Source organism: Pezoporus flaviventris, unplaced genomic scaffold (genome assembly GCF_033815535.1).
Source record: "Pezoporus flaviventris isolate CSIRO_AGI_PZ_B2104156 unplaced genomic scaffold, CSIRO_AGI_Pfla_v1 ptg000125l, whole genome shotgun sequence".
NCBI classification, from domain to species: Eukaryota; Metazoa; Chordata; class Aves; order Psittaciformes; family Psittacidae; genus Pezoporus; species Pezoporus flaviventris.
In genome coordinates, this window is record NW_026892673.1 from 1061799 (window position 1) to 1081698 (window position 19900).

General features: G+C 46.5%; 2 protein-coding genes across 3 annotated transcripts in view; both read right to left on the reverse strand.

The window, feature by feature from the left end:
* LOC133282501 (nuclear transport factor 2-like) overlaps positions 1-9897 on the reverse strand; it is a 58726-nt gene extending 48829 nt beyond the window's left edge. The window contains exon 1 of one of the 2 annotated variants that reach the window (XM_061478503.1): positions 9773-9897. The gene's annotated coding sequence lies outside the window, so the exon portion shown is untranslated. Of the gene's footprint in view, positions 1-9496; positions 9522-9772 lie in introns of those variants that run through there. The other variant, XM_061478502.1, reaches the window with a different exon arrangement.
* Positions 9898-12996: 3099 nt separating this feature from the next.
* Positions 12997-16016, reverse strand: LOC133282490 (THAP domain-containing protein 11-like). The gene has a single exon (XM_061478480.1). It carries the CDS (start codon positions 15762-15764, stop codon positions 15057-15059), a length of 708 nt encoding a protein of 235 aa, XP_061334464.1. The 5' UTR covers positions 15765-16016; the 3' UTR covers positions 12997-15056.
* Positions 16017-19900: the final 3884 nt, after the last annotated feature.

Genomic DNA, 19900 nt, shown 5'->3' on the forward strand with positions numbered 1-19900 from the left:
ACTTAGGTTGTAGAAAGAGAAAAATGTTTATGTTGAAAGTCTGTGGAATGTAATGGCCCCACTAAACATGAGTTCGTTGTTTCACACTAGTCTTCTAAAGTATCTTTAGTTTTAAAGAACAATGTTTGTGTTGTAAGTCTGTGGCGAGATAACAGGATTTAGTGGCCCCACTAAACATGAATGACTTATTTCACACCATCCTTCTACTTATCAGTTAGTTTAGAGACAGAGCCTCACAGACATCTGCTAGCTTGGGATACTCTTTATCTGCCCATCCTGCAATAAATTTTGCAGGAAGGTCACACTGTTTTAAATCATTGCTAGTTATCAGAAGAATTACAGATATGGCTGGTTTCAGCTAGTTGTGTGATTACTGGGGCGTCCAACTGTGCCAAAGGTGAAAAGTACACTGTGAGGAAGACTGCTTACTTCATCTTGAAGACCCCTACTCACAAGAGGAAGACTGCTCACTTCATCCTCAAGAACCCTGCCTACAATCACTGGAGAGCAGTGCACAGATGCCAAGAGAAGGGGACTTACGATAATAAGTTCCGGGAGCTAGTTATAATATTCCCCGCTTATACGTAGGAATTATGAATATGTATGTGACTAATTCAATAGTGAAAGTATATAAACCTGTAACAAATATTAATCACTTGCGCCTCTGGCTATGGTCATGTGCCCAGTGCTGTTGCTTTTGCTTTATTGACTTTGTCCCTCAATAAAGCCTTGCTATCTTGTTTAGAGAAGTGAGCTCGTATTTCACAAATGGGGGCTCATCCGGAAGAAAACCTGCTTTGCTTCCGTGGGCCTAGGGGAATCTGAGTGAAAGGCATGCCCTGCCATTTTCGGCAGTTTGCTTGGTTTCTTCTGGCCTCATCGGCGCTTGCAGGTTATATCCTGGGCAAAGAAGGGGACTCATAAAGCAAAAGCAGGGAAGGGCTCCCAGGAAAACCACGGTCGCCTGTAACTCACGTGCACAAAGACCCGGGCAAGGAAATGGACTGTAAGTACTGTTCGGTTAGGCAGGAATATGGGGGTGATCGGTGTGTGAATAAGACACAGACCAGGTAATCTCAGTCTGTGAAGACACGGACTGGGTAGCCGGGATCTGCGAAGCGAGTGCAGAGTCTTTCTAACTGCAGTTCCAATCTCCCGCGAGGGAACTGGCCCATGAACAAAGTGAACAAGTAACTAAAGAAAGACCGAAAGACCCCCCAGGGTATAAGTATGGGACAAGGGGCAGGTAAGCCAAGTCCCAGGAAAGAAAGGGAGCAAGGAAATGCCAGCCGAAATACCCTCGGACAGTCCGCTGGGGGTTATGGTAGCTAACAGGGAATATGGTTCAGGCAGGAGAGACAAGACTAGGTGTGTCAGGGGCTCTACCTCCTGGGGAATATCAGGTAAAGGGGATACCTATAAGTCATAAGGAGACATCCTACGCAAGGTAAAGAGCGTGGGTGCTCGCCTCAAGGGTTGGTTTGGCACAAGGGTAATTGTACTAACAGCTTTACGAACCTTTGGCAGGTAATCAATGGCTTGAGGTTTATGTGTTACCATTTATTGGCTTAGATGACATTCTGTGTGAAGTGGGCGATTGAGAGATGGGCCCTTGTGTGAATGAGTGTTTTGTGTGAGTGAGATGTGGCATAGCTACGAAGTGAGTATGGAGTCATGATCTGCAGTTCTGTGCTCTCCATGAGGTAGTGGCTGGAGACGGATGAAGCGTATATGTCCTTTGAAATTAAACCTATTGTTGAGTTTCGTTGTCTTGTCCACCGTAGTGCTGTGTGTAAACCAATTTTTGTCTTTGAATGTTTTGTTTGTGAGGATAAAGTGTGGGGGAATTTGATCAGGATTTTTGGTGTGTTAATTGCCTGTGAAATTGGTCCAATTGGGACCAGACTGAATGTTTGGGCAAATTACTACAAGTAATTTGTGGAAATTTGTGATAACTAAAGAACCAGTAGAGCACTATAGGGGTTAACTGTCAAAGTAGTGTTCAAGCTCCCAGGCACGGGGCTTGAACTAGCCCTTGCCCTATCTGTCATCACTGTAGTTTGTATATCCAAGCTAAGTGTCCTGCTTGTTCAAAATATGTTATCTCTTTTGGTGGGAGACAAGAAGTATATTTACAGAACTGTTTGGAATTTAGGAGTATCCGTTGTGGGTGCAGCACTCTGTTATACCTTTCACTCTGAGTAAAATGTTATTGAGGTAGGGCTAACTGTGTCATATATCTTTAAAGGATTACAATGGGAGGACAACAGAGTGAGGGAATTCTCAGAAAGACTCCGTTAGGTTGCATTTTAGCTCATTGGAAAAATTTAGGAGGGGGGCCACCAGGAGAAAATGTGAATAAGAAAACTCTGATCAAGTACTGCAACTAATGGTGGCCTTTATATAAATTGGAAGATGGGGAAAAGTGGCCCTTCAATAGAACTTCTGAACTATAATACGTTGTTACAATTAATGTTGTTCTTCAAGCAACAAGGAAAACGGGATGAAGTGACGTATGCAGATATGTTTTTCATTTTAAGAAACCACCTGGCATGACAGACTGAATACAAAATTAATACAGCTTAGCCAGATCCCTTAATTTTGGCTTTGGAAAAGGACAGGGAAAAACAGAAAGCTAAGCTGGAGAGATGTTGTTCAGCCTGTGATACTGGGGAAAGATGTTTAAAGTTAAAAACAAACAAACAAACAAACAACAACAAAAAAAACAAACCCAGAGTAATCAGGAAGACAGGTTGAAAAATCATGTATCACAGGAACCTCCGAGAGGTGCAACCTCTGTATCTGTCCTATCGATATTGATAAGAAGGAAGAGATTGCTGTCACTGGTAACAAGCAGCAGATTGACATTCAGAGTTAAGAAAGGTTTAAACCAGAAGTGCTGCTGCAGAGGCAGGCATCTGGAGACCCTGCAGAGCAGAGTGAGCAGCTGTGAGGAGGAAAAAAAAAAAAAAAAGAAAAAAAAAAGAAAAGGGAAAACCAAGGGGGAAGGGAGGGGAGCTGGTGCAGCTCCTGTGTTTAAGCATGGGATGAGTGCTGGGGCAGGCAGACAAGTGAGAACAGACATGTTGACAGACGGGACTGAAGGCTTGCTGGACCCTCACTGGACAAACTCATATTTGTATCACAGTATCACAGTATGCCAAAGATTGGAAGGGACCTCGAAAGATCATCTAGTCCAATCCCCCTGCCGGAGCAGGAACACCTAGATAATGTTACAGAATGAAGTGATACTAATTAATAACGATGATTTAACATTAATGGTGGACAAAACCCTAAACCCTACTCATTTCTTATATGGGGAGCATAAAGAAGGTTTAACCCATAACTGTTTCGAAGTTATACAATACCAGACCAAGATTCGGGAAGATTTAATGGAACAGGCTCTCCCAGAGGGTGAAAGAATATAGGGGGACAGATCATCTAGATGTCTACAGGGAAAAAGGATGTCAGGGTATGCGCTAGTTAACGGAGAAAAGATGCAAATCATTGAAAAAGAGGAAATTACCCTCAGATTGGTCTGCTCAAATGTGTGAGCTATATGCTCTGAAAAGAGCCTTAGAATACCTAGCGCATAGGAAGGGAACTATTTATAATGACTCAAAATATGCACTTGGTGTAGTAAATTTGGGAAGAATGGGAACTTTTAAATTCAAAAGGGAAGGGGTTGATTCATGAAGGGCTTATCTTGGAAGTCTTGGAAGCATTAAATTTACCTGAAGAAATAGCTGTAGTGCATGTTAGGGGACATCAGAGAGGAATGACACCAGAAATAAGGGGAAATAATTTAGCAGACCAAGAAGCTAGAGATGCAGCAGAAAACAGAATTGAGAGTCATGTTGGTTCTGTTACCCGAGGAAGAGGAATTGGAAATTCCAAAATTCAGTGAGTCAGAAGAGAAAGAGTTGAGTAAAATAGGGGGAAAACAGGATCAACATGGGAAATCGAAACTCCCTAACGGATGACAACTCCTTAATAAACCACTGACCAGACAGATATTAGAAAACATACATCAAAAGACTCACTGGGGTACACAGGCCCCGTGTGACCACTTCTTAAGGGAGTATGGATGTATTGGAATTTTGGGGTTAGCGAAACAAATAACTAATAAATGCATGACTTGCCAAAGAGTGAATAAAATGGTTATAAGAAAAACTACCTCCGGGGGATGTGAATTGGCGATGCGGCCCTTTCAAAGCATCCAAATAGATTTCACTGAACAGCCTCCTGTGCAGAGGTGGAAGTTCCTATTAGTAATAGTAGATCACTTAACTCATTGGGTGGAAGCAGTTCTGGCTGTCAGGGCTACAGCAAATACAGTATCAAAAACACTTTTGGAACTAATTATCCCTAGATATGGGATGATTAGCAGAACTGACTCAGATAGGGGAACACATTTTACATCAAAAATTGTACAACAAGTAACCCAAGCCTTGGGGATAAAATGGGAATTGCACACCCCCGGCAACCTCAAAGCTCGGGAGGAGTGGAAAAATTAATCAAACCTTGAAACAAACATTAACTAAACTAATGATTGAGACCCAAATGTCCTGGGTAAAGTGTTTGCCTTTAGCATTGTTACGAGTTCAAACACAACCCAGATTGGATTTAGGGATATTATGTTTGGATTACCTTTTATGACAACCCAAAAAGGAGACCGCTACTTATGAAGGAGGAGAGGAGAGTATCAGAAGATATATCACCGCAATAGCTCAGACTCTGGAACATTTAAGATTAAAAGGACGGATTTCTCAGTCAACGCCTCTAGACTTTAAAATTCATAACATTAATCCTGGGGAGTGGGTATTGATTAAGACCTGGAGAGAGCAATCTGTAACTCCACAATGGGAAGGTCCCTTTCAGGTATTGCTGACAACAGAAGCTGCAGTCCAGACCAGAGAAAGAGGATGGACCCATGCCAGCAGGATTAAAGGACCTGTGGAAGAACCTATGGACTGGACTGTAATATCTACACCAGGTGATATCAAACTGACTCTCAAGAAGAGGACTATGTAGTAATATATAGGTAATAAATTGCAAATACAGGGAGACAAAAAGTTAAGGGCGAGCTTATATGACCGGTTTCAAATTCCTTTGTGGGATACGTTGAGGAAACTCTGGTTCTCTTCCTGAGGAGGTAATACTCCCCAGTTTGGGGAATCTGGATTATATTATTCAGATTTACATGGGGAACTGGCTCTGGCTTGTGATTCTGTAATAGAGAAACAAGAGCCTTCACCAAGGTGTGTGTATGTGTGTATATATATATATATATATAAAATGTCTGAGACACCCCAATACAAGACACACTAGTTGGGTGTTCTGTTGGTGTAAGAATTGTAAACAGAAGTGACATTGCAGCTCCCATAATAGACACCCGCGTTGTATGCCGTGCCGTAAAAATTCACCCTGGATCGAATATAGACAGCCATTACGGGATGCTGACATACTTACCCTACTCTGTGGCTGGGAGTTATTGGTACCATTGGAGTGGGAGGTAACTGAAGGTAAGTGGGAATCCACTATAAGGGTCTGTGAATAAAGTTTGCATGAAAATTGAATAGGAGGAAATAAGATGGCTGAGGGCAAGCCCAGGTTGGCCTCTATGTCTGCCACCAAGAAGCACAAACATACCTCAGCTGTGGGCAGCAACCCCACAGGCCGGAGGGGTGGAGGTATATGTCATACTGGACCTCTGATCACCTTATGGCTCCTGTCCCTATCACGAGCCTCCTCTGATTACACGGAATGTATAAAGACCACTTTGAGTGGGCACTTGACCACGCAAACTTTAATCTATTACACCCATTATCAATGCAGTGGAACCCCACTCGAGATGTGTGCCCATAACAATACAGAGTACACCAGATGTAATGCTAAAGGCAAGATAATTTGTTATGATCCTAAAGCGAAAGTAAAGGCATGGTGGTTGGAAATACGGTCCCTGGGGAAAGACTGAATAGTAGTAGGGCAAACTGAAATTACCAACATAAATAATTCAGCAAGCGTAATTTTTGATGCTTGTGAAGCAATAGACAGTGGTAAGTGGTCAGGGGGATGTGGAAGTATGGAATGGGTGCAAACCTACTCCCATGACCGAAAATATATGTGCTCCTCTTGGAGGTATAAATCTAAAGTGGCAAGTTCTGATTGTAAAAGGAACTGGAATTATTGTACTTCTTGGACCCGAATTATTTAGTCCACAGATCATACTCCAGGAAAGTATACCAAGAGACTAGAGGAGCGAGGATAACAGGTAGTTAAGCTAGAGAGACTCCAAACAAATGCAGGAGAAACCAGTGTAACACACTGAACTTAACCATAAATAAACCCAGAACCTGGAATGAGGATTGAAAAATGGCCAAACACATTTTCAGCCTGCACATTGACAGCACTGGTTCAGACCCAGGAAATCTAATCTATATTAAGATCCAGAAAGTTTTACACTCGGACATGGAGGAGGAACTACTGCTCCATTCTTTCTATCACGAAGTGGAAACTGTGGCCAAATATGAAATTCCCACAATTGCCAGAAATTTGTTTGTGAACTTGGCAGAAAATGTAGCAAAAGTACTCAGTATAAGTAACTGTTATGTTTGCGGAGGTACCAATATGGGGGAACAATGGCCTTGGGAGTCAAAGGAAATTAATATCACTGACAATAATATATGGAACTCAAGCAAAGTCCAGAGAGTGAAACAATGGGCACTACAGATGAGTATCACTGGCCAAAACTGTTGGCAAAAGCCCCCTGGGAGACAAGGGAAAAAAAACAGTGGGGGATTTAACTTGTGAAAACAGTAGAATTTTGAATGAAACAGTAAAAAAATGGACAACTTGGGGCCATCCTTCGGATATTGCAGATGGAGGGAAAAATTGGATTTTAAGTAAAAATCCTGGGGATAAGTGGGAAGCTCCAGAAGGACTATACTGGATCTGTAGTAAATATGCATACTCTAAATTACCAGGGAATTGGACTGGAACATGTGTTTTGGGAACCATCCGGACAAGTCTCTTTTTATTACCAATACATAGGGGGGAACAATTAGGGGTGCCAGTCTATTCTGATGTATTTGAAATATCCTCGGCAAAAAGGGGCCTACAGATTGGGAACTGGAAATACGATCAGTGGCCCCCAGAGCGAATTACAGCATATTCCGATCCTGCCTCCTGGGCTGAGGATGGATCCTGGGGATACCAGACTCCTATATATGTTAAATCGCATAATTAGGTTGTAAGCAGCCCTGGAAATTGTGACTAACAAAACTGGTAATGCATTAACCATATTAGCCAAACAGAATAGCAAAATTCATACAGCAATATATCAAAATTGCTTAGCCCTGGATTACCTCTTGGCCCAGGAAGGGGGGGTGCAGGGGAAATTCAATCTAACTGTTTACAGATAGATGATGAAGGAAAAGATATTGAGAAGATAATTACTGAAATGAAAAAGGTCATACATGTTCTGTTCCAGTTCAAACCTGGAAAGGGTTTAACTTGGATATGGAAAAATGGTGGATCAAGAACTGGTGGAACTTTGGGGGCTTAAGAGAATTCTGCTGGGTTTTGTTTGGCTAATAAGTGGTTTACTTGTACCTTGTGTTGTTCCCATGATGAGTAGAATGGTCCATAGGACCATAGAGCAATTACAGTTTGAAATAATTACTGAGGGAACAGAATCAAAAATTAGAATGTTAAAAATTCGGTCTTGTGATGATCCGTTTGAGGAGGCAAAACTAATCTTTGAAAAAAAATAAAAATAAAAATGAGTGAATGAGAAAAGCCAGGAATGGAAATTATGGCTCAAGCCAAATGGATTAAGAAAAAGGGGGGAATTCTGATAAACACATAAATGTATTGGCTTTCACAAATCATAGGTGTGGTTATGTGGATATAACCGTACCAGTTTACAGTAACAGAAACAAAGCTTGCTAAAGACACAAGATTAGACAACAAGTTAAAAAGGGCCAGAACTCTTGAGCAAAACGGAGTCACATAGCAAAAGAATTTGTAAAGGTAAAAGAAAGAAGGGGGGACTTGATATAAGAAAAGCTTTCTTCTACAACTTAGGTTGTAGAAAGAGAAAAATGTTTATGTTGAAAGTCTGTGGAATGTAATGGCCCCACTAAACATGAGTTCGTTGTTTCACACTAGTCTTCTAAAGTATCTTTAGTTTTAAAGAACAATGTTTGTGTTGTAAGTCTGTGGCGAGATAACAGGATTTAGTGGCCCCACTAAACATGAATGACTTATTTCACACCATCCTTCTACTTATCAGTTAGTTTAGAGACAGAGCCTCCCAAACATCTGCTAGCTTGGGATACTCTTTGTCTGCCCATCCTGCAATAAATTTTGCAGGAAGGTCACACTGTTTTAAATCACTGCTAGTTATCAGAAGAATTACAGATATGGCTGGTTTCAGCTAGTTGTGTGATTACTGGGGCGTCCAACTGTGCCAAAGGTGAAAAGTACACTGTGAGGAAGACATGGTATGCACTTCTACGTGGAGATTTGTAAAATGCCTGTTTTTGCCACTGCTAAAAGAAAACTTAAAGTCACCAGACAGAAAGCATTGCTTGAACATCAGAAAAAGAGAAATTAAAAAGAATATCAACTTGAGAAGACAGCTAATGAAGGAATCAGATTAACTTTCAAGTAACAGTCCTGCACCCGATTCCTATTCAAGCATTTACCTGGACTTCGTTCCAATTTGACTGCAACACTGTGTATGCCAGAAATACAGCTCTAAAAGGCACATTTAAACTGGAGGTGTTGGACTTCAAATGAGAACCAGTTGACGCATTATTACAGCCTGCCTTTGACAGGAAGTTAAACGGGAATTGCAAGAACAGCATCTTGGGGACTTAATGTCTCTTTAAAGATGTCCCATGTTAACAAAATGTAACACATGCTCCTTGCTACTATAAATTATTGTAGGTTTTGGTTATTTTTAAAACTAAAAGGGTGACAACAGCTAAAGAGGTGGAAGAAAAAATAACCCCAAACTTCTTGTAGAATCACACTGGAAACTGGCAACTCAAAGGAAAACCCACCCGGCTGCAGCAAATCCCTGAACACATGCACTTTCGGTAGCTTTCCTCCAAGGAAGCATGAACGCTGCATTTCCTATGTGACAAAGCGATTCTACCATTTCAATCCTGGCACAAGCTCCTGGCAAGTAGTAATACAGCAAGAACATCAGGAACACTCGAAGCACACTCCAGTGCAAATTTCGGCTACAGAAATCAGCTCTGAGAGTTCGCTCCTTCTACCCCCCACCCCCCCCCGACAACTCACAGACATCGTTTTGCCTATCGCAAAACGATGTGGAAACACCAGCGAGCACCGAGAAAAACTCCCGGTACCTCAGACCGCCGCTCTCCCGGGCAGTGCCGATACTTTCGCGGGGCAGAGGAGCAGCCGTCACCTCCCAGCCACCCGGAGCTACGCCCTCAGGACTGAGACCTCTCGCTCTTACCGGAGGAGCCGGGACAGAAGCCTACCACCACTGCCCATGGGACCGCGCCCAGACCCCTCAGCCGTTAAGCGCGAGCGCTGGCCGCGGCTCCTCCGGGACTGCGCTGCCGGCGTCTCAAAGACGGAGAAGGTCAGGGCGGCTGCGGCCACAGGATGCAGCCCAGTCCCCGGAAGGGCCGCGGCCAACGAGCGCGGGGTGGGGCGGCGCAGCGCCATGTACCAGTCGGCAGCAGAACTGAGGGAAGACGGGTCCTCGGTCCCACCATCCCGCACTCACCCTGCAACTCCCACTATGGCGGCAGTAACACTATGCATGACGCAAACGCCTTCAACCTCTCTCAACCACACTCCGTTCCCCGACCCGAGGCACACCGGGACAGCAAGTCCCGCCGACCACCGGAGCGCGCTATGAGAGGGACGTAGAGGACTACAACTCCCGGTGTGCTCCGCGCCGCCGCCCGTGGTGACTCATTCGAATGAAGGGACGGGGCCTTCGCGGCACTAGGTTCGCAAGACGGTGTTGAGGAGCACTGTGGGATAGTGGCAGAACACGGAGGGGGAGGCGAAGATAAAGGAGGGAGGTTTCTCTCGCCTCAGTAGGGTCCACGTTGAGCTCTCCGTCAGGATTTTGGGGCCGCTGCTAGGCAAACTCAGCTGTCCCGCCTGTCCCACTACCACTCAGAGGGCTCTGCCGTGCTCTGTCCTCTCGCGAGCAGGCGGCAGGAGGGTCGCGGCCCTCTGAGGGCCGCGGTGAATGATGGGACCCTCAGCCCTCCTTAGGCCTGGGCATTCGCTACAGTTTTACCGGACCTATAACCGGGACGGGATGTCACCCTCTACAGGGAAGCTCTGAGGGCTATAGGCCCCGAGCGAGGAAGGAGGGAATGAGAAGCAACCAAAGCTACAGATCTCTGTGATTCTCCCCCTCTACTGCCCTCTGAGGAGCCCCCCACCTGGAGTCCTGCGTCCAGCTCTGGAGCACAAGAAGGATGAGGAGCTGTTGGAGCAAGTCCAGAGAAGACCACGGAGCTGCTGTGAGGGCTGGAGCAGCTCTGCTCTGCAGCCAGGCTGAGAGAGCTGGGCTGGTTCGGCCTGGAGAAGGCTCCTATAAGGGGAGAGCTTAGAGCAGCTCCAGTGTCTAAAGGCAGCTTTAAGCTATATGTGTTGGGGGAGGGAGGTTTCCATCCATCCCAACATTCCCAGTCACTTGCTGGCACCTGTAATAAATGTTTGGAGTAATAAAGAGATATTTCAGCTGCTCCAGCCAATCAGATAGCTTTATTTGGAGCTTGGCTCAGATGCTTCTATACCAACACCAGTGTGATAAACACATAAATATATTGGCTTTCGCAAATCATAGGTGTGGTTATGTGGATATAACTGTATGAGTTTACAGTAACAGAAACAAAGCTCGCTAAAGACACAAGATTAGACAACAAGTTAAAAAGGGCCAGAACTCTCGAGCAAAACGGAGTCACATAGCAAAAGAATTTGTAAAGGTAAAAGAAAGAAGGGGGGGACTTGATATAAGAAAAGCTAGTGCCTGGAAAACATAAAGTACATTTAGTTTAACTTAGGTTGTAGAAAGAGAAAAATGTTTATGTTGTAAGTCTGTGGAATGTAATGGCCCCACTAAACATGAGTTCGTTGTTTCACACTAGTCTTCTAAAGTATCTTTAGTTTTAAAGAACAATGTTTGTGTTGTAAGTCTGTGGCGAGATAACAGGATTTAGTGGCCCCACTAAACATGAATGACTTATTTCACACCATCCTTCTACTTATCAGTTAGTTTAGAGACAGAGCCGTCCACATTTACCTGGACTGATCTGTCAGCAGATCAAGGGTAATGATTTCTAGGATCACTTGTAACTGAATAATGCAATTGAAGTTATAAATAGGTTCTTGAGTACCCCGACCAATTTGTTAGGGTTCCAGGTAGCCAGTTTGTAATACTGTATAATTTGTTGCAAGGCTTTATCAAAGTTTCCTAAGTGACCAAGCCACCCAGGGGCCCACCAATTTGTTTACAAATATTCACTAGATTTCCTGGAATTATTATATTTGCATTTTAATTACCCATGTGCTTCCTTGCTGTTTGTAGTCAAGGGGTCTCTGGTGGTTCTCCATAATCTTCCTCTGTCTGCTGATTGAGCTCTGTGGTTGGGCATGTGCAAAAGACTTGTGAATTACTTAACAACTGTATCCCTCCTTTAGATGTTCTGGTGTGATTTTGTCAGCTAGCTTGGGAAACTAGGGAAGGAACAACCAAAAACCCGCTACAGATGGTGAAAACCTCACTGGCCAGCTGGTAGCCTAGCTAATAGCTCTCCCTATTCCAGGCAGGCTGCATTATCCTCATCCACATTGTCAGGATTTTAGGACTACATGGCCAGATGTGCTGTGGATGGAGTTTTGTTTCTAGATTTCTGCAATGACTGGAAAGCTGAGCTGGTGAACTTGGACCACAACACTTAAAGAATACACCAGTTGTTGGTGCTTGAGCTCCACAGCCTGGTGCTGAGTAAGAATGCATTATCTTAAGTAAAATAAAATTATTAACCCTCTGGGTTAAAGGCTACAAAAAACCTTAAAAATAGGTGCAGGACCCAGAAAGGGAACTATACCGATCTCTAGGAGTGACTGTTATAAGCATGAAATTAAGGTTTTCCCTTAGAACCATAAAAGCCATTTCAAATAAACATTATTCAAGTCCCCTTTTAGGGTTAACATTTGATAATAGACACACAGAGGAATGTGGCAACCCACATTAAAGGCTGGTAGAGGAAACATACCATGAGGGAACAGGCTCAGTTAGATACAGGATGCAGAAAGGTGAGGAGTTGAAAAGGAAGAAAAAGCATTTGCACTGAGCAATAACAGTTTGTTAGCACAGTAAGGTGCCTTCCTGCAGAATTAGCCTCTAAATTTACTGCCAGGACTGCTCCTTACCTTGGTTTAGCAGCAAATGGGGGAAAGTGTTCAGTATGGTCAGGCAGCTTCATTCAACATTCCCAGTTCAACCCAAAAAAGTGATGTTCGAGGCACAGCTGATTTTTATTTATTTTTTTTTTAAGATTACAATGATTTGAGACTCATAGCTCTAAAATAATCAGACATTAGGAACTTTGGGAAGTAGAATTAGAAATTCAAAGTTGTTCCCTGCACTAGGCTGTCTCACGGGATGTGAGTGGCACCATCCCTCCAGCCTAAGCACTGCAGGGAAGTTCAAATCCCTCCTGGCTGTTTAGAGCTCCCCTGCCCCAACAGCCATTTGCTCATCAAACTATCTCCAACCCCTGTATAGGCAGGCAGTAATGCACTGACAGACTTCAAACTCTTCTTCCTCACCCTACACAAAGTGTTCATGCTGTTGCATCTGTGGAGTTCATGAGGAATACAAAAACACTTCAAAAGAGAAGATAAACCACAGCCACCAACCTTTGAGAAATATGTGTATATATATATACACACACACATGCAGCATGGAAACGGGAAACACGGCAAAACAAAATATACTTTATTAAAATTAAGCATGTTAGCACCTCAGTGTAACCTGGAAAAGTTGAAGAGTCCAGCATTTAACCAGTCCAGCAGGGCCAAAGGGCTGAACATCCTGAAGTGCATTCCAATGGTAGAAAAAGCACCATGAGTGTTGTGCCACACACATTCTCAAGAAGCTAGGACACCCAACCAGTCTCATTTGTGAGGAGAGAGGTTGTGCTGCCTGTTGTCCTGATGGAGGCATATAGATCTGCTGGACTAATTACATATGTGAAATCAGATGGTGTAGCGGGTACCTGCTTTCCCTACAAACCAACCAAAACAACCTAAACCAACCAACTAACCCAAAACATCACTGTTTTACTTGACTCACAGGAAAATCAGGATATCAGGGAGCTGAAGTTAAGAGCTACATGTCTGATCAGAGAAAATAAATTAAAATGAAATAATGGCAAATACTTAGTACATAAAGATATGTGTAGCATCCTTACAGTCGACCATCCAACTTGGTACAAAAACTAGCCATGCATCGCATAGCAGGCTGTGACAACCAATGACTGTAGCTGACTGGGCTGCACCATCACTAGATCAAATCTCACTGTGCCCTTTTGTTTGGTCAGAGAAAAACCCACAGTTGCAAAGCTTATGATATTTTCAAACTAAAGAGAACTTCTTACATTTAGAAAATACCTCTAGAAAATTTAGCAAAACTGGCATGCTGACCTTGCGAGTGTAACATGCTCTGATCATGGGAGAAAGATCTCACAGAGCCAGGGGACACCCTGGGCATTCCTCCCTCCAGTGCAATTATGGGCACACTGTGGTGAACTGCGCTTGCTCCCAACACCCACTGTGACCAAAGCCATACCCCCTAAGTACACACTGCCACTGAGCTACAGAGGTGCACCGGATACCCCCTCCTCCAAAGTGCTGAGGTACCTGTTCCACTGGTTAACCCAGCAGTGCGTATTCAAGCCCAACAAGTGGCCTTGCTGCCCTCATCCACCCTCTTTCCAGCCAATGTTGATTTGGTTTCCTGTTGCTGAAAGTGAGGGGACTAATGCTGGCTAGAACCAGAAACTACACAATCATTCCACATGGTTTGTTGCAATACTCTTAAATCTCAGTTTAGAGCACACAAGCTCATTTCAGTAAGGTCTTGCCTAATGTACAGATTATGAGTCATGCCAACTAGTTTAGGATTAGACAGCAAGGGTTTGCAACCACAGCAGATAAACTTGCTTCACTTCTGTTCCATCCTGAACAAAAGACAAGGATTTCAATCCCCAATGTGTTACAAAGCCTCCGTTACATGAGAAGTTCTTAAGCCGATGAGATAAAACTACAGCTGTCAAATGCTCTTGTACCAGACTGTAATCCTTACTAGTGTTGAGAGTGTCGAGACATCTGTAACAAATACATGTGCGCTGCAGAGAAAGCAGAAACTAAGCAGGACAAGAGCAGTCCTATGGGATTCTTTCACGCTAGAAACAGCAGTCTTTTATGGCATCAGTAATTTACTGAAGAAATACCTCACCCTGAGAGGGTTTCTAAAGCTTTCCTTGTGCCTCTGCTATGCGAGACCGAACATGACATCCTTGTTCATTCCTGTGAAGGGCTTGGGGCCAACCACACTACCAGCCACGCCTTCTCCAGGGTAGTGTTGCTGCTTCCTCACTTAACACAGGCGAGTTATTTGCTGAAAACCGACACCCTACTTCCATTTGGTGGTGACATGGGTCTCATCCGCACAAGGGGAAGCGCTTTCTGCCGCTGTCGGCACGGAGGGTGCTGATGGGCCCGGTGTTGACGGGATGCCGGCAAGCGCCCGCAGTGCTACCTTGGGGGAAACGGTAACGGGGCTCAGCACTGAGCTGACAGCGGCCGCCACATCTAGGAAGGGGGATCCGATGGCTCGGGTTTGCTTTGGTGGGGAACAGGAGGTACCAGGCAGAGAGGGCCGGGGAGGGGGCCGCACCCGGCCCCATCTCCGCTCTGCCCAGGCACTAGGGTGGCAGAAGCTCCGGGGGTGCAGAGCCCCGCGCCGGGCGCCGGCAGCCTCAGAGGCCGTGGCGCTTGCGGGTCCCGGCGCTGGCGGCATGGAGCAGCCGGTCCTTCTCGCGGATCTCCTCGCGGAGCTGGGCCTCGGCCAGGCGCAGGCGGCGGATGCTGCCCTTCATCTCCTTCATCTTCACCTCCAGCAGCGCGATAATGTCGCGCTGCTCGTTCAGCTTTCTCAGCAGCTCCTCCGACGTGGTGCCCGACGACAGCGAATACGAGTGGTCCGGGGGGCCGCCCTCCAATGTGTCCTCCTCTCCCGTCGCCGCCAGCGGCAGCAACCTCCCAGGGCTGGGACCCGTGGTGGCCCCGGGCCCGAGCTCCACCTGCACCGTCAGGTCGATAGGCTTCACGTCCTCGGCCGCGCCCCCTACCTGGACCGCGGCGGCAGCGGGACCCTGCACGGCGGTGGCAGGACGAGGGCGGCGGGAAGCCCGCTGCGCCTTGCGCTCGTTGACGCCGCGCAGCGGGAAGATGGTGGGGACCCGAACCAGATAGGACTTGCGGCCGCCCTGGAAGTGCTCGCTGCAGACGCGGTGGCCCGTGGTGGGCTGGAAGGTGCTGAAACACCCGCTGACGCCCGCCCGGGAGACGTTCTTCAGCCAGAGGCGCCGCAGCTCCTTGTCCTTGGGGAAGGTGTAGAAGTGCAGCGCCTTGTCGCGGTGCGAGTTGTTGTAGCAGCCCGGCACGCAGCAGGTGAAGCCCGGCATGGCGGGGCGGGGTGGAACGGCCGCGGGGAAACCCCCACCAAACTACAGCTCCCACAAGTCCAACCGCGGCCTCTCACCGCCGGCCGACACCGCCTACAGCGGCATCACCGGAACTACGCGACCCAAAACGCACCGCAGCGGCGGCGCCGAGCCGGAACTACCCGTCCCACACTGCGCCTTCGTCAGGCTCCGCCTGCTCCCGTGAAGCGCCTTGTCCTTTCGCTGAAGAGGCCGCTAAAGTGGTGGATGGGGCCGGGGAGAGGGTATGGGGGGAAGGGGAGGGAGATCTGCTGTGGGACTGGCTGTGCCGCGCTGCCTGACCCTTCCCGCTCGGTGCGAGGGAGAAGTGAGGCCCGCGGGGTGGGGGGGACAGGGGACTGCTTGTCCGCCTAAATGTGGAAAATGGGCCGAACCCTCTGAATTCCAAGCTCACAGAATAGCCAGGGCCCTGAGAACCTTCCACCTTCATTATGGTTGTGTTCTGTTCCACCTTTTTGGGTTGTTCTAGTGAGAGGCCATGGGCCGTGCCCTCAAGTCCCTCAGGCATTGGTCCACCATGAGGGTGGTGCATCACTATGAAATATCTCCTGTCCAAAACTGTTAAAAAAGCAAATGTGTTTTGTTGTCCCAACTTCTCATTGGGAATTTGGAAGATGTCTCATGTTAGCTTACTTAGATTTTTGAGGATTGATGATGAATGCTCTTGATGCTAAGGGACATCTTTAGTGATGAAAATACGATTTTTTAATTGTGTGTCTGATAACCATTTAGACCACATCCGACGGAAGAAAGAAGAGTGCCGGCAAAACCACTAGGGTGAGGAAGAGATTCCTGATGTTGCCTGACTTAACAATGACACACCACAGACTATGATCAAGAAAATAATCCACGCATGTAAGTATCTGTTGTGGTTTAAACCCAGCCAGACAGCTCATTCACTCACTTCCCCCCCTTTTCGTCCCTCTTTCTTTCCTTCCCCCCCCCCCCCCCCCCACCTTCCCCACTCCCAGAGGGATGGGGAGGAGAATCGAAAGAATGCAACTCCCATGGGTTGAGACAAGAACAATCCAGCAACCAGCGTCCAACACAAATCACCACCGCTACCACCACCACCAACGATAAGAGAAAATAACAAGGGAAGAGAATACGATACCACCCGGTGAAAAATGAGTCTGACCCAGAAGACCCTGTGTCCTTCCGGGTAACTCCCAGTTACCCCCCCCCGGGCATGACGTGCTGTGGTATGGAATACCTCTTTGGCTAGCCTGGGTCAGGTGTCCTGTCTCTGCTTCCTCCCGGCTTCCCCTCCTCCCTGGCAGAGCATGAGACTCACAAAGTCCTTGGTCAGGGTAAACATTACTTAGCAACAACTAAAAACATGGGTGTTATCAGCACTGTTCCCAGGCTGAAAGTCAAAACACAACGCTGCACCAGCTACCAAGAAGGAGAAAAATTGACTGCTACTGCTAAACCCAGGACAGTATCCACCCCTTATTCCATACCATTCATGTCATGCTCAGATCCCACATTTTCAGTATATCATCACTGTCACATATATATACACGCACATACACACACAGACCGAGAGAAAGAAATCATTTCTTAGTGCATGGACCAATCCATATAATGCTGCCGAGTCTATTCGGTCCATGATGTCAGGTTCCTTCTCTTGTAACAATCTTTATGGGCAGGAAAGGCTGTGTGCAATATTGGATCATCGCCTGCTGATGCTGGTCGTTCCTTTACTGCAGAACTCATCAGGTTCTATCAACGTTCATTCTCTGTTGGGATTATGGTTGGAGGGAAGTCAGGGCTTGTCGCCAGTGACCTGGAGACATCTAGTTGATGGGCTATAAAAGTATTGCACAGCAGGTAACAACATACAATTAAGTTCATTGGCTGTTTTCCTCTAAACTCAAATCCCCTTGAGGTATACATCGGACTTCCCCATCTTCCCGCATTACCCACCAAGTACATCTGGGTCCCTGAGCAAAAGCAATCCCACGAGTGGGTTTGCCTTTTACCTGAAGCAGGAATCACCCAGACTGTCTTCCCCAGCAAATTCTTCATATGCATCTCGGGAACATTGTCCCCCTCTACAATATGTAAAAGTTCCGCCTGGGCTGGACCATCCCTGTTGGCAGATCCTCTGGTGTTGACCAACCAGGTGGCCTTTGGTAAGTGTGTATCCCAATGCTTGAAAGTTCCCCCACCCATTGCTCTCAGTGTAGTTTTTAACAGCCCATTGTACCGTTCGATTTTCCCAGAGGCTGGTGCATGGTAGGGGATGTGATATACCCACTCAATGCCATGCTCTTTGGCCCAAATGTCTATAAGTTTATTCTGGAAATGAGTACCACTGTCTGACTGAGTTCCCTCTGGGGTCCCGTGTCGCCACAAAATCTGTTTCTCAAGGCCCAGGATAGTGTTCCGGGCAGTGGCATGGGGCACCGCATATGTTTCCAGCCAGCTGGTGGTTGCTTCCACCATGGTAAGCACATGGCACTTGGCATGGTGGGTTGGTGGCAGTGTGATATAGTCAATCTGCCAGGCCTCCCCATATTTATACTTCAACCATCGTCCTCCATACCAAAGAGGCTTTAACCATTTAGCTTGTTTAATTGCAGCATGTTTCACACTCATGAATAACCTTTTTAGTAGTGTCCACTGTTAAGTCCACCCCTTGATCATGGGCCAACCTATATGTTGCATCTCTGCCCTGATGGCCTGAAGTGTCATGGGACCACCGGGCCAAAAATAATTCACCTTTATGTTGCCAATCTAAGTCCACCTGAGCCACTTCAATCTTAACCGCTTTATCCACTTGTTGGTTGTTCTGGTGTTCCTCAGTGGCCCGACTTTTGGGTACATGGGCATCTACATGACGTACCTTCACCACCAGGTTCTGCACCCGGGCAGCAATATCTTTCCACAATGCAGCAGCCCAGATGGGTTTACCTCTGCATTGCCAGGTGCTCTGCTTCCATTGCTTCAACCACCCCCACAGGGCATTTGCCACCATCCATGAGTCAGTATAGAGATAAAGTACTGGCCACTTTTCTCATTCAGCAATGTCCAGGGCCAGCTGGATGGCTTTCACCTGGGCAAACTGACTCAATTCACCCTCTCCTTCAGCAGTTTCTGCAACTTGTCGTCCAGGACTCCATACAGCTGCCTTCCATCTCCGATGCTTTCCCACAATACAGCAAGACCCATCAGTAAACTAGGCATACTGCTTTTCACTTTCTGACAGTTTATTATATGGTGGGGCCTCTTCAGCACGCACCGCCTCCTCCTCTGGTGACATTCCGAAATCTTTGCCCTCTGGCCTGTCCATGATGACTTCTAGAATGCCTGGACGACTGAGATTTCCTATTCGAGTTTGTTGTGTAATTAGTGCAGCCCATTTACTCCATGTAGCATCAGTTGCATGATGTGTAGAGGAGACCCTGCCTTTGAACATCCAGCCCAGCACGGGCAGCTGGGGTGCCAGGAGGAGCTGTGCTTCAGTGCCAATCACTTCCAAAGCAGCTCGAACCCCTTCATAGGCTGCCAGTATCTCTTTCTCAGTTGGGGTATAGCTGGCCTCAGATCCTTTGTATCCCCAACTCCAAAAGCCGAGGGTTTGACCTCGAGTCTCCACTGGAGCTTCCTGCCAGAGGCTCCAGGTAGGACTGTTCTCCCCAGCTGCAGTGTACAGCACATTTTTTACATCTGGCCCGGTCCAGACTGGTCCAAGGGCTACTGCATGACCTATTTCACGTTTAATTTGCTCAAAGGCTTGTTGTTGCTCAGGGCCCCATTTAAAATCATTCTTCTTCCGGGTCACATGATAGAGAGGGCTTACAATCGAACTGTAATTTGGGATGTGCATTCTCCAGAACCCCACTGCACCCAAGAAAGCTTGCGTTTCTTTCTTATTAGTTGGTGGAGACATTGCTGTTATCTTGTTGATCACATCTGTGGGGATCTGTCTACGTCCATCTTGCCATTTTATTCCCCAAAATTGAATCTCCTGTGCAGGTCCCTTGACCTTACTCCGTTTTATGGCAAAACCGGCTTTCAGCAGGATTTGGATTATTTTCCTCCCTTTCCCAAAGACTTCTTCCGCTGTATCGCCCCACATGATAATGTCA